General features: G+C 34.1%; 1 protein-coding gene across 1 annotated transcript; it reads right to left on the bottom strand.

Moving 5' to 3' along the window:
• Positions 1-2567: 2567 nt before the first annotated feature.
• On the bottom strand, positions 2568-15664 carry LOC149083026 (uncharacterized). The gene is made up of 10 exons (XM_089236125.1): positions 15468-15664; positions 14243-14317; positions 10342-10399; positions 9455-9706; positions 7580-7815; positions 7383-7460; positions 6006-6107; positions 4465-4626; positions 3571-3669; positions 2568-2927 (listed from the first exon to the last, which is right to left on the bottom strand). Exons 1-10 carry the CDS (start codon positions 15495-15497, stop codon positions 2802-2804), a joined length of 1218 nt encoding a protein of 405 aa, XP_089092251.1. The 5' UTR covers positions 15498-15664; the 3' UTR covers positions 2568-2801.
• Positions 15665-15697: the final 33 nt, after the last annotated feature.

The following is a 15697-nucleotide window of genomic DNA, read 5'->3' as shown; positions in this document are numbered from 1 at the left end:
CTCTTGGAGGCACGGTAGCCCAGGTCGATAAGATACTTGCCTAAAGTACCAAAGGATGTTTAGAGGTGTCATGAGTTTGATACACGGTTCATCCAGGGGTACAACAGAAACGGCGACATGACCGCAGAAAAAGTTGTTACCGCAGGCAGTCCCCCCCATCGAGGGGTTAGTGCACCAACCTCTCAATGAGTATGAAAAACAAGCCTGCCATTTGGAATCAGCAATAAATTGTGGGTCCCTGTCTAATTAGCCCTCGTGTGCAGAAAATGACACTGTGCGACAAAAATTATCAAATGACCGATCTCTTGGAGTTCATTATAACGGGATTTGACTGTATGTATAGAAACTGTCTATTTACTCCTGGTATGTATTTTGAAATGGTAAAAATATTTAATACAATTGTTATTTTGGTTTATTTAATATCAAGAGAACATAGATTGTGTCTCTCGCAGGACATTTTGTTATCTGAATCACATCTTGTGGATAATTAATAAATTAAGGTAAGCCATATTTTGTTTTTTAAATTGGAAGTTCCACAATATTCTGTGGTCCAAAAACATTTTTTACGGCATGTTTCTAGGTATATAAGTAGCTGTAGTGATTCTTTGTTTGAGAAGCCAACTTGCATAATATCAAGAGAAGTATGAGAACCAGAAAAAAAATTTTGTAGTCAGTACCTTTGAAGAACTACTAAACCATACATGCACCTCATCCATATTCCTCTGTAGAACGTCTAATGAATTGATACATGTTGTGAAGCTTGTTCTGTGTAATGCTTGTTATAGTGTTGCCTCCTATTTTCTGAACTATGAGTAGTGAAGTGTAATGATTGAAGATTTTACTGTTGTAATCCTGTTGCTGTCTGTGGTGAAACTTTTAACGTGGAGATAGACTTGCATTCGCACCTCGAAGTTGGGAAGAAAACAAACTTCAGCCAATCACCACATTGGCGACGGTTGGGTTTGATCCCTGGCCCTCACGATGAGAATCTATCACTATGACCACCACAGCGACTACCTTTGAAGAACTCCTAATCTGGGATAAATTTTGGTCATTTCATATACCAAACACAGTATGATCACATCAAAACATTCAAATGAAAGAAGCTAACATACCAATCCCATTTCTGCTCACCATTTTCATATAAAAATATACAGAATAACTTCATTACTGCATGGTTTGTGGGACTCATTCATCTTACAAGTTACAGAGACAGTGAATTACAGTCTGTCAATTCAATGCTGATGATGCTTGAGCTGAAAACTTATATCATTTGTATAAGTTGATGTTCAGAGTTTCATTTCCAGTTTTTGAAGATAAAATTTATTTCAATTTTCAACATATCTCTAAGCAAAATTAATTTCTGAAAGCATATATGTATCAGAGATATATTTTGATATCAACATTAGACTATTAGTTATGATGCAAATTATATACTCAATCCTGGTTTTTTTGACTGATCATTCATTAATTATGCAGTAGAAACTCAATTAACCAAGCGTCTATCAACTAAGACCAGGGTTCTCAACCTTTGGAAGTCCACTGCTCGCTTTGACTGAAGTCAGGGCCCAAGCATTTAGCAACACTGAACGAAGGCACATGGCCAGACCAGGTCAATGATTTACGAATTTCTTATACTGTTTCAGTCTGCAAGTTCCAGTAATAAACTTAGAGGAGAAATGGGAAAAAATTATGGGTTAAAAGCCAATGGGGGAAAAATTACAATGGAAAATAGATCGTCAAAAGTATCTACATGAATTATTACTCTTGTCTTTGAGAAATCAAGATCAGAGACTGGAAACTATGCAAGCAAAAATTTAAGATGTGCGTTAAGTTAAGGTATTGAATTTAAAAAAAATCTCTGAGAAAAGAAGGAATGTGTTAAAAATAAAAAGCCAGATTAGACAAGAGTGATGAGGCAATTTGATTTAAACTGCAAAGAAATCCTATCTCTGATGTCATCTTGCAGAAATCAATTATTTTTCATTAAAGACTGGGTGGTGATTGGTGATAAATCATTTACAGTAAATCGAGGTTGGGGATGGACAAATTTAAAATGTGACACAAGATGGATTAGATAAGTTATGCATGGAAATAAAGCTTTCATCTGTCATAAAGGCCTGTTCCTAAATTTAACATATTCAATTAACCAAGGTTCCTAATATCCAATGTGACCACAGACTCACTTCTCTTGGTTAATTAAGGTTCTACTATACTTATGTATATAAATTTTTTTTTTAAATCGTCAATATAATTAACTCTGATTTAACAAATTTCTAGAAGTCTCTGTGCAGATATTTTTTCAATCTCAGCCCTCTCTTACATAAGAATTTTCCTTGATTTAATGAATACAAATGTCTGTCTTATCCAATTTTTAAATCAGGGTTCCACTGCACAAAAGTTCAGTATTGTTTATTAAGTTATTAATATATCACTCTGAAAATTTTGCATTTCATTTCTTTCTGGTTAGAAAAAAATAGTTGTCATTTGTTAATTTTAAACAAAACATTTAACAAAATAATGTTTAATAAGGGAATGTGTGCACCATGAAATTAAAAGACGTCGAAGGCTGTAAAACATTTTATTACAAATGCTGGCACGAGTAACCACACAATATTGATAGTTTCGTGGTGCTTTAAAAAAAATGCTAGGCAAATTTAAATGAGATGACAACATATAGTAATATACTCGCAACAAGCCATATTTACAAACACCTGAAATTTACACTCACAAACCATAAGAAATGGGTGGAAAGAATACACACTATATAAAATTTTCCATTGATCATCACACACTGAAAGTTATGAATTTTCCCCTTGGTTTTTTTGGGAAGTGTTGTTATTTAGCGCACCAGACAGGTGTTGAAGAGCCGATTGTAAAGCATTGAATAAGGTGCTTAGTTGCCTCCTACTTTCTTGCTCCAAAGCCTGTACAGAATTAAATTAGAGATTTGCAGTAAAAAATTGCTATATAAATTGACAATCATTTTCAGATTTGCAAAAAATTTGAGAATTTTTCCCTCTTTTTACAACAGGGAAAAATCCCCCTCAATGAATAAAATCCATTTGTATACAGAGTGATGCAAATAAATCTGGCCAATCTCTGTAAAGAGATTTAGAAGAGCTCAAAACAACCAATAATATTTATAAAAATTGTGCTTTCAGTTATACAAATACAACGCCACAACAGGTAAAATGCCCAACGAGGTGGCTGAGAATTGCTTGATTACATTTCTGAAGCAAAAGATGCAAGAATTTTTTTTTATCTGAAAGAGTCTTTCATCACATTTGCAGGACCATGTATTGTACGAAAAACAATTTTGTTTTTGTGTATTCTACCTCCTCTAAAAAATTGAACAAAAAGTTTTGAATCACTCTGTATGTAATTTTTACTAGAAATTCCTACTAAAAATACAGATACAATGAAACCTCGATATAACGATACTCTGTGGACCAAGAACAAATATCATTGTAAAGGGATTATCAAAGTTATATAGTGAGTATTGCTGTAGAGAGGTTTCACTGTAGTTGAAAGAAGAGAAAGTTTATTTTTCTTTTTCATCTTTCTAACCTTTCTCTGACACTCTTCGTGCCTGTCTAGCTCTTCTTTGATTTTCTGCATCAAACTTCCACTTTCATTACATCCACTGCAACTTTCTTTTATTGTATCCTTAAATTCAAAAAATATACGGGGGGGAGTCTTTACATAATTTTAATGAAATTTACTTTTCTTTCCTTCAAATTCATGTGCCTTCATTCAAAATATATTTTGAAAAAAAATCTATATAAAATGACAAGACCACTTTTTTTTATTGTTCTCATAATCATTACAAAATTTTAAAAAATTATTATAATTACAATGAAAAATTATTCTCAGAACTTAAGGCTCAATTACATTAGGCGAGTTTACTAGTTACTCGCTTGCGCTTTTACTCGCTGGAACTGAACTCGCTATGTGTAATAACGTTAGCAAGTAAAATCGCCGCTCGCTCTGCTAGTGCGAGAAAAGTTGAAGGGTAGGCTACTTTTCTCGCTACTCGCCGGCATTTTTGTTATCTCTTGGGTGCAATATGGGCGTGGCTACTTTTTTGCTCTCTCGCTTTGGCTCACAACAAAAGAGGAAGACGAAAATACGCAAAAAAGGAAGGGGAAAGAAAAAGAGTTGCTCGCTCATCTAGTGAGCGATTTTACTAGTCCTGTGTAATTGAAATTTGCTGCGCTAGTTGAAACCGGTTTGCTTGCCAGCTACTTATTCGCTGGAAAATAGCTAGTAAACTTGCTCAATGTAATTGAGCCTTTAGAAAGAAATCGGCTTTTTTATTATGCATGACTTTATGCATGAAATTTTTTTTTACATTAAAAGGTTTATTACACATAACCTAATTACAGCCTTATAAAAAGAACTGCTAGAATAAAAGAATTGAAACAGCTGAAATCATTAAAAATCTTTAATATTAAAACATACCATAACTATTTGAGAAAAAGATGTAGCAAATTGCTGTACAGACTGCTGCACCACATTTTCAACGACATTTCTGATCTGTACACATTCTTCTCCAAATTTTGATATCAGTCGTTGCTCTAGCTCTCGATACTCTTGATGCCTATTAGACTCTAGATTTTGTAACTTACATGTTACATGTGTGGAGGAAAATAAAACAGAAGAAATCAACACAATTGCCAAGAAACTGGTAAAAATGTATTGACATACTCTATAAACTTGACAATTAGCTTATCTTGCACATTCTCTGGAAATAATCTTGGAAATTCACTAGTAAATGAAAGCAAACTAGAAATTATGATCTAGCAACTTATTTGTTAAATGGCAGCCTAATTACTGTGTAATTACTAGGGCTCAGATTTTTATGACCTAAAAACCTTGAAAATATGCAAGCATTTATCACCTAAAAAATATGCAAGCATTTTGACCTAAAATTATGAAAATATGACCTTAAAATTTTCCCATTATTTCATCGTTTCTTTTTCAATTATTGCTTCTTATCTTATCAAGTTAAAGACAGATTCAAATGAAAACAATATATGCACAATAACTATTTTTGGGTATGTTCTAGAATGGCACTGAATTTTACAAGATGCAGTTTCATAGGCTAAAAAAAAATTGCTATTGCTTAGTTTCTTCTAATAAATATTTAACAAAAGTACTTTGCAAAGGGGTTTTTTTTTTTTTTGAAAATTTGATAAAAATTACAAGTTGGAGCAATATCTGAAAAAGACTTCATAAAGCAGGTGTCTAGTTTCTGCAATCTCGTTGATTGTTTCTTAAGATCAATTGTAATATTGCTGCACATTAAATCGGTTTTGTGCTGAAACTTTTAACATATTTAACAAAATAAAATACAGTGGTACCATCCATCCTCCTTTTATACAGAGCACAACTCAAGTCTACCACATTGGGCAATTTACTATCATTTTTATACAATTTCAGTGAAAAAATTCAATAACTTACTCTGAACGGTTAACTCTAGGCAGTTCCAGAATTGAAGAAAAGCATGGAAGGGGGTTTTACAGTGATAGAGAGTAGCAAAACTAAATCTGCCCCTCCTGACAAAAATCTGTTTAAAGAAATAACTATGATGGAAATGCATTGAACACAAAGATTTTGAGTGTCCGAATGAATAGCATCTTTTGCAAGTGCTTTGTGTGCCATTCAGAAACATAGCAAAAGGATCCTTCAAGAACAAAAATGTGGCCACTCAGGATGCAAAAGTTTTTTCAGAAGAAAAAAAAAGAATTCATTGTAAAGTGCTGATTCATACATCATCTCTAAAGAAAATGCAGATAGATTGAAATTTTTTGCAATAAATGACCAGAACATATGGCAGATTGCTTGAAAATTCCTAAAATATAAATGATCGCTTAAAATGTGACCATATATTAATTACAGTATTATTTAATTACCATATTGAATAAAAGAGCACAAGTCAAAAAAAAAAAAAACCTTCCTGCATCATAAATTGTATAAGTAATGACAAACATGAAACTCACTTTAATATTAATATCATTTCTTATGGCTTCTATTCGCTGCCTGGATGCATCCATATCTATTCTCTCGGCAGATTGTGTATCTCTCATAGCCCTTATCTCATCCTTCAAAAATATATTTTATAAAAAATTTCAGATCAACAAAAAAAAGATTAATGTGAAGATCTATAGTGAATGCCTTTGTGGCCAATGTTTTCTTAATCCATGCTAACATCAAAACAAAAAAATCTAATCATGAATTTTTAAACATTTTTAGCCACTATTTTTTTTATAATTGCCTTTTTTTGGGAAGGGAATATTCTAGTGTCTTCAAAATGTTTTCAATTGGAGTAATATAAACACATTTATTTATTTTTTAATTATTTTCATGAACACACTTTTTTTTTAGACTTTGAACATTGTTATTGATTTATTACATGGATTTGAAATTTGTCAGTGTGATGTACGCTGCTATACAAGTGCCCTGTAAGTTCTCATCCAATCTTTATCTCATCAACTGTTTTGTCGTAGAGGTATGGTTCCAATTTAAAAAATGCTCAAAATGTGTTCGGAATCACCCTGTACCAGTCTTGAGAATGAAAAAATAAAGTATGTCACAGAATAAAAACATCTCAATTTTTATACGGTCTTCCCTGTCTTTTAATTTCCAACTAGAAAGTTGTTGCCCTGTCTCTCTTGACGACAACAAAAAAAAGTTCCTTGTTTCTCTATGCAATATTCGCAGAGATATTTGAATTCAAAATCACAGGAAGGAACTGCACAATGAGCTTGCCTGTTTGTTTATGCTCTCCTCTTTCCCCATCCCCCCGATTTTTGAATTTGAATATCTCAGCAAATATTACACTTAGAACCTTACAGAACACCCCATATACTGGATTGACATCTAAATTAACATTTTTCACAATTTTGAAAATTGGTCCATGGCAAGACGAAACGTGTCTAAGCAGGGCTGTCTTAAGAGCATTATGGGCCCCCGGGGCCAAATGATTTTTCTGAGACCCTACATGGCCAACTACTTCTCATTTTTCTGAGGCCCCTCTGTTCTTGAGGTGCCAGAGTGGGCCCATGCGTTAAGATGGCACTGTGTCTAAACATGTCAGGTCAGACTCAGTCTAGTATAGCTTAAGCTATAAAACTATTTATGATGCAAAAGCTACCATAAAATTTCTTATTTCTTTTTTCTTAATATTTCTTTTCATAAGATCCTCTTAAAATCCTCAGGTTACTAGGACAAATTTGGATGTAATACTCTTTGCAGTATTAAATTTGTATTCCAGGGCAAGCATGTATAAATCATGTTTTAGTTTTTCATATTAAATTCTGTTTTACAATTATACCTGGATTAGTAGGATTTTGATTAGTATATAAAATAAAATATACCTGTAACTGCTGTAAGTTATTCCTCATATCTCCATTGGTTAAATCCCTAATTTCAGCAAGTCTCTGCTCAAGAGCTTCCTGTAAATTCACAAAAAATTTACCACTGAAATAATTACAACTGCAATAATATTCAACAAAGTATTCAAGCAAAAAATCATCCAATCTTTTTTTTTCTCTGGAACAAAAAAAAAACTTACCTGATTTTGTTGGAGCCTGGCATTAAGTTCATTGATTTGCGCCTGACTGCTAGTGACTTCTGCTTCCAATTCAATATTGCGCTGCCTAAGCTGGTCAACTTGTTCTTCTAAAGCTGCTCTGCTCTGTTCTGCATCTCCAAGCTGTTGTTGCAGAAGATCGAGTTGTGCTACGGGTAGTCTTGCATCAAGAGACACTCCACCACCAGCATGACCCATGACTTCTGCATGGGCTGCATCTGAAAGAGAACAAAAATTCTGTGAGGAGCTTGAATGAAATTCAGAGAAACAATTAGATCCTAAATAGACACACATGGGGAACTAAGTATATCAAAAGTCACTTATATAAAGTTAATCAGTAATTATCTTTATGAGACCATTAGTTACAATGGAAATGATCATTTTCCATCATTCATTTCCAAATCAAAAATCTTTCAAAAATTTCTTGGATATTAAAAACTATACCATCGCAAATAATTGATAAGGTTTTTGCAGCTGTCATCAATTGAGAGTTTCTCAGGTCAATGAGTTGATTTTCTTCTCAATGCTTTCCCAATACTAGTAATTTGCATCATTAAGAGACTCAGATACTAACAAATGAAGAAATTTTTTCTCGAATATTCAAAGCCCACTAAAATATTCAAACATCAAAATTTTTACAATCAGAGAGAAGAGACAATGAAGCGCAGCAGAACATGGATCCCTGCTCTGAAGAACATCAGACCCTCTCCATACATCAAAGAAATGAGCAAGACAACCAGTTTTCTAGTGTAAGTGCATTTTATGTTTTCTGGGGTTATTGTGAATAAATAAATAGCCTCTCGTCTTGAGTCTCTGGTTTCCTCACAGGCATCTGGCACATCCGTTCAAATCTACAACAACCAATTGAGACAAAGCAGCACCAGACAATCTGATAAAGGATAAATACATGTTACAATTGTAGGGAAAGTCAGTCAATCAGCTGTTGTAAAACCTTAGTATTGTAGTTAATACTGAATCACCTAATTCACTATGCAACTTCGACACCTCTTAATGATGCCAATCACTAGTGTTGGTGAAACATCAAAAGCAAAATGAACTTACCGACTTTGCCCTGAGAACATAGTAGTTCATGAATAATCAATACATTCATATTATCTCAGGTCCTTTTAATGTATCTTATATAGGATAAAAGTGGTTTTATTGATAAAATTCATTACATAGTCAGCCAAACATAGGCAAGCAATAGAAAATCCAAAGGGAAAATTTGTGGGTCAGCCTGCACATAATTATATGATAATTTTATTAGTTATAATCTTCAACTTAAACAATACTTCTCCTGATCAAAACACAATATACTGCAGAATTCATTCAATGATAATGCTTCTGATTTTATATAAAAAATCTACAATATTTGTAAAATTTGATTAACACAAAATTTTCTGGAGTACCATTATTTTTGTTTAGTTTTCTAAATAATTTTAACAAGATGCATCTGCAACCATAGCTCAGTGGTGCCTTGTAATTTGTTACTCTTTCAATTTGACTATTGAATTTCTGTAATTGTGCATAATGAAATTGCAGGATGAATTTTATTGTTCCCTATTCCTGTAATTTGACAGTTTTGCATATCAAAATTAGTTCTCTGGAAGGATTAGTGTCAAATCGCAAGGCTTCATAGTATCTATAAAATTAAATACTAATGTAGCAAAAATAAATACATATGGAACCTTTGTTTTTCTATACATACTACTCTAAAATAAATTGATTAATTATTTATATCAGGTACCATCAGTGATAAAGGCTTAATTTTACAGAATCTGTTTTGAGAAGAAAAGAAAAAAACATTGTAACAAATATACTACTTTCGTAAAAACTCAATAACATAGTTTTTCATACCATGAACATTATCAGGAGTGACTCTCCCACCGCTGCCAACTTGACTCGTTCCCAATGACACATCTGGAGGGTTAAGTGTACGCATAGGTTGCCCATGTGATCGAGAATCTCCTATATTTGAAGGTCCACCCCATGATGCTGAAGCAACTGCAGGATGCCATATATCACGTAGCAGAGGATTATTGCTGTTGCGTGCAGATGACTGAGACTCTTCTGCCGGTGTTGCAGGGCTTGTTTGGACAGGTAACAAATCTAAGCATTAAAATGTTCAGATTTTTGAAAATGATTAATTCCAGGTAATGAAAAACTCTGTTTCTAATTTCACCTTGCAAATTTAGTGACGTGGTAAATGTGATAAATCAGGTGATTATGCATAACTGCTAACCCTTTTGGTCTGTGATTATGCATAATAAATTATTTATCACATCTGATAAATGTCTGAAGTCTATTAGCTTTATGAAGTGACCAGTGTCTAAAGTCAGGCAATGTGCAAAGTGGCCAGTGACTTCATGAAAACACTAGACTTGTGATAGATTTCTATAATCTCACATTTTATACTAAAATAGCCAAGCAGCTTGCGATGTGTGAAATTACAGAGAAGCAGCAGTTAAAATATTTTAATTTTGTAGTAGAAGGGGAAAAAAATCTCATCCGTCTATATACAATTCGACATCAAAGCATGATGATATCCTATTGATGATATTTGCAGGAAATTACAGCATAAATGTCTGGTTCTGTCATATATAATCTCTGGAACAATACATTTTTTATAAGTTATATTATTGTGAAACATGCATTTTAGCTATAATATAAGTAGGAGACATTATGAATATAAAAAAAACATTATGGTTATGTGCTTAAATATAAAGAGTAAGTCAATTTAATACCGGGAAAAGTTGCCCATGGAGAAGGAGCGGCTTGGGCTTGCATGTGCTCAACACCTCCCTAAATCAAAAACAAATATAAATTAAAAACTGAAAATCATAGGAAAACAGTAAATGCAAAAGGTAGGATTTCAAGGTGAAATAATTTGCATATTTAATATGCAAATTATTTAATACAAAACTAGCACCATGTGTTGTTTATAAATTTTATAAACATAACACATGGTAAATAGTTGATAAGGTTTTCGCGGCCATCATTTGATAAAAATTGTTTTTTCGGGTTCGAAGACCGTCGTCCGTTTGAGTTTGTTTTCAATGTTTCCCCAACACTAGTGGTTGGCATCATCAGGAGAATTGATAAACTGGATCAAAGTCAAGTTTTCCGGAGTCTCAGGTTGTATTACCACTTATGTGCATAAATACAACCTGAGACTCCGGAAAACTTGACTTTGATCCAGTTTATCAATTCTCCTGATGATGCCAACCACTAGTGTTGGGGAAACGTTGAGAACAAACTCAAACGGACGACGGTCTTCGAACCCGAAAAAACAATTTTTATAACACATGGTGCTAGCTTTTTTTTTTTTTTTTTTTTGGATAGTAAAGATTAAATATCCCTGCATGTGAGCAAGGAATAATATTTTGAGTGCTAGCATAAAAGTGTTACCCACACGGGTAAAAGGCCTATATCCCGGAAGGGACAGAGCCTGGGACGTGTCTGGTCTGACTGAGCATATAAGTGTTATATAAGTGTTGAAGCCAAAGTTAAATAGACAGGATATCTGAGTTTCTGACTCCCCTGCCTGTCATGTACTATTTGCTATGCATACAGTGACTTTGCTTATCTTATGTGATGTTCGAGAAGTCACATCAAAACATCGTACAATATTTTTGAGAGAGCTCTGAAACTTCTTTTAAAAATAAACCCCACCCTCCTATAAACCACATGCAAAATATTACAATAATTGAAAATGTTTGAATTACACACTAAATTCTTTTGTTAAAGAGTAACTTTAATTATGCTTGAAAAAAAAAGTAAAATTGAATTTTAATGTAATTTGCACAGACATCATTCATTAGATTATCAAGACTTATTGTAATAACATTTTAAACCATTTGCTTATTTTTCGGGAGAACAGAATTACAGTGATATTCCGACTTACATCAGTAATTTGATCTAAGAATGATGACATAAGTCGAAAAAAATGTAAGGCAAGGTAAACTTTCTGAAGGATAAACCACCAAGAAGGGACCTCTCTCTTCCGACAATGTTCCAGGAAGAGGCCACCCATGCTCTTTAGTTTTAGTTCCTCTTGTTTTCTCCTTTTACTCCTTGTTTTTAGATGTGTGCTTGTGTAGATGAGGACGGTCATGTAGAATCATCCTCCTTACATAGATGAATTAAACATCAGTTAATTGTTATGATTCAACATTTTCCTTATTGAGAATCTTTTTTCTATCGAAAGAACCTCTAACACTTTCCAATGGTAATGCCCCCCTCCCCCTCAGGGACAGAAGAGAGGTAAATTTCAGATTTTTATGAGAATTTTCTTTCTTAACTTCATCTTCTCTGCTTGTTATATCCATACTTTGTATTAACAGCAGAGAGTGACATTATGTGTTTTTCTTTATTTGCAAGCCAATGCCTCCTGTCACGTCTCCAGATAAAATGTAAATCTGAGCAAAAGAAAAAAATTTATTTTATTCACTGGCTAAGCCGAAGTCTTCCTCTGAACCTTACTGAAAATTTATGGGCATCAAGTTTATCCCAATAAAAAAATATCATTTATGAAGGAATTATTAAGTACATACTTTGGTACAGGGGTGCATAACCTCCAGCCCATGGGCCAAATGAAGCCTGATAAGGAGTTCCATCCAGCCCACGAAAGGTGTTCTGGTACAAAAATATAAATACACACAACATGATAAAAGCTAGGTTTATCATATTTCCTTCATAAAAATATGGGGAAATCATGATCCATAGGGGAATATTGCCAATTATTGCTAAAACTTGCCTAAAGTTGCCAATTACAGATAAACATTGTCTAAAGCAAATAAGATTGCCAATCACAACCAAAAAAATTATCCATGTCAAGTAAGATTTTCAATTACGGTCAAAAAAAATTGTCAAAGGTGAGTAAGGTTGACAATTACAGCCAGTAAAATTGTCAAAGTTGACAAGTCATAATAATAATCTCAAATTTTGATTCAAAAAATTCAAGTGAGGTTCTTTCAAAATAAGGGAAAAAAATAGGGCATTTTTTATGAAAAATTTAAAATCAAAATTATGGGAACATCCTGTAAAATACGGGCCATGTAGTGTCACTTTACAAAAGCAAATTTCTGGCCCATGAGCAATAGAATTACTGCACGTGTGGCCAGCAGACTGAAGGCATTGTGCATCCCTGCTTTAGTAAATCACAGATATTTATCACCACCTTCATTCTTGAATGAATATTAATTATGACAAATTTATTTACAAGACTATTATAAAAAAAATTATGACATTATTTCTTTCACACCTGCAGAACTCTGCAATGCAAAAACCAGTTTTGGGTGGGGGTTAGCACAGTGCAGGCAATTTTAATGGTAAATTTTGCATAGCCCTAAAACCAATTTTTGCGCTGTGGAATTCTGCAGCATTTACCTGGCTTTAGATTTGTTTAGTTTTTTCTACTATGGGTAGTTTTATTATTTGCCGCTGTGGTGGTCGAGTGGTCATAGTGACGGACTTGCATCGAGGGGAGCCGGATTCGAGCACCACAGTGGTGGTCAGCTGAAGTTGGTTTTCTGTGGTTCCCAACTTCAAGGCGCAAATGTGAGCCAATCTCCCCGTTAAAAAGTCTCGCCACAGAGAGCAACAGTCCTACAAACAGTACAAATATTCAGTCATTACACTTCACTTCTGAGATATAGATGGCAGCACTAAAAATCATACACAACACTAGATACACACTCAGACTGTTAGGTACACATACTTACACTTCCGGCACAACTCACTAGGTAGTAAATTGCCCATGGCGATAGACCTGAGTTGTGCTCGGTTTAAAAAAAAGTCGTATTATTTGCCGCTGTGGTGCTCGAGTGGTCATAGTGATGGACTCGCATCTCGAGGTCCCAGGTTCGAACCCCACCGTCACCATAGTGGTGATCGGCTGACGTTGGTTTTCTGTGGTTCCCAATTTCAAGGCATGAATGCGAGCCGATCTCCCCTTTAAAAAGTCTTGCCACAGAGAGCAACAGACCTACAAACAGCATAAATATTCAAACATTACACTTCACTTTCTGAAATACAGATGGCAGCACTGAAAAATCAAACACAACACTACATACGCATTCAGACTGTCAGGTACACACAGTTACACTTCTCCCACAATTCACTAGGTAGCCCATATATGGTGATAGTCCTGAGTTGTGGTCAGTTTGAAAAAAGTTATTATTCCTTAAAATTTAATATTTTGTTTTTCTTTATAAATTTGATTCTGATTTTTTTGCACGAAATATCATTTATGTGTCACATTTGGCGTAATAAGATATACATATCACAATATTTTTAAAGAAATATCCACAGCAAAATTGTTAAAAGTGGTATTTCTTAAAACTTTCTCAAACCACACTGTGTTACCTCTGTATATCAGGCGTTCTTAACCCATCGGTTGCAACCCAAACTAGATCGGAAGGGCTTTCAATATTTATTAGTCATACACATCCACTCACAGTCCTGTCATAAATATACTTGTAAATGTATAATAACTGATAAGTTTTTGTGGGAACGGCTATAAAAGATCAAGAACCCTTGAATACCTTGGTATATGTAAAATGAAGCTTCAACACTACAAGTATTATTGGGAAAAAATTGAAATATATTCCTTTAAAAACTGAAATATAGTCAGACAAGGTTTACTTCAAATCCTTCAAAATCCCCAAAATCATCATCATCTTGTCCTCCTTCAGCACCTCGTGGAGCATCATTGGGATTCTGTCCAATCAAATGAATGCGGAAAATTAAATAACAAATAATGCAATATTATCGCAAAATATATCTCATTAAAACAATGTATTGAAAGAGACAATTCATAAAGAAAAAAAAAGTGGCATGCACACCAGTGTACGATGACAGAGAGTCTAGATTTTTCATTTTCATTTTGTAATAAGATGATGAAATATCGAAGGCACCTTTGAAAAAAATTGGTAGCCTACTTCAGTGTTCTCCACAGAACTTTTTCCCAGAAACGCTGTAGGAAGAAACATCTGAATGGACGCACAGTATTACAAGGCTTGACAAATAAATGTTAAAAAAAAAAAAATTAGGTGCCAGCCAAATTTCATTGGAGCCAAGCACAATTTTTTCCCCAATTGCCTCGAAAAAAGAAATCCCTTCGGAAAAAAGCCTCGAATAATATTTTTCTATACTTTCATGGGACTTAATGACCTGCTATTGATAATTGAAGAGACACTTATGAAATTAGAACATTTTGTGCCTTCCCTAGACTCCTTTTTCTTGTAAACATATACAAAAATTTTAGGTGCAATACCCATTTTCTAGTCTCCTGAGATTTGTCAAGTATTATGAAATTTCAGACAGTATCATAAGATCCTAGCCGGGCTGGTTAACTCAAATTTCTGGATTGTCCACTTGGTGAAACAGCTTTGGGTAATTGTATCTTTGGTTCGCTGTTATCATTAGAGCTATGAGTTTTGTTTTTCCTCTTCATTCTTGAGGGCATGCTTCGAAACACCTATATCTCAAATTTCATTAGTATTCATTGATTTTTTGCAACCACCAGGAACTAGTATATCAGCGAAGTTATTTTATGCCCACGTTGTAGATAATTATCAAACTTTTTTTTCACTCTCACTGTAACCACTTACTGATTGCTTTGATTGCTTCCCCCCCCCTCCCCCATACAATCAAACCCAGGCCCTGGGATCGTGTATTATAAATCAAGGGAACGTGAAAAACTTTTTCACACCAAATATGGCTTGATTTTAAAATACAGAGGATGTATATGGTTTTAATGTCACAGTTACAAACATTCGTACATAGGTTCACATTAATTAATGGCAATGTAATACTGTAGATGTTTTATAAAAAAAAAAAGAAAAGTGGATCGATTTCAAAGCAATACCTCGTCCATATTTCTTTCGTCGGGATCCATGGGAATCCACGGATTCTTTTCCGTTTCCTAAGATTCGATGGCACCTATATGAAAGAAATGATGAGGATTAAAAAAATGATGAATCCCCCAATGAAGTGGATTGTTTATGTCTGGGCCACTCATTACAACGATGGACCGCTCTCTCTCCGAGCGCTTGCCCCCTACCTATTCCCGAAAAAAAAAAAATCTTTATTTGAATT

Source organism: Pholcus phalangioides, unplaced genomic scaffold (assembly GCF_987345545.1).
Source record: "Pholcus phalangioides strain wild (caught in Gottingen) unplaced genomic scaffold, Ppha-v1.0 ptg000009l_1, whole genome shotgun sequence".
In the NCBI taxonomy this organism is placed as follows: Eukaryota; Metazoa; Arthropoda; class Arachnida; order Araneae; family Pholcidae; genus Pholcus; species Pholcus phalangioides.
Note: the sequence above shows the minus strand (reverse complement) of the source record. Positions and strands in the feature narration are given on the sequence as shown.

Coding starts and splice junctions, on each gene's coding strand:
- LOC149083026 (XM_089236125.1), bottom strand. CDS start 15,497: ATGGATCCCGACGAAAGAAATATGGACGAG. Junction 10,400..14,242: donor GGGATTTTGAAGGATTTGAA/GTAAACCTTGTC, acceptor TTTTTGATTTAG/GGAGGTGTTGAGCACATGCA. Junction 7,816..9,454: donor CACTCCTGATAATGTTCATG/GTATGAAAAACT, acceptor GTTCTCTTTCAG/ATGCAGCCCATGCAGAAGTC.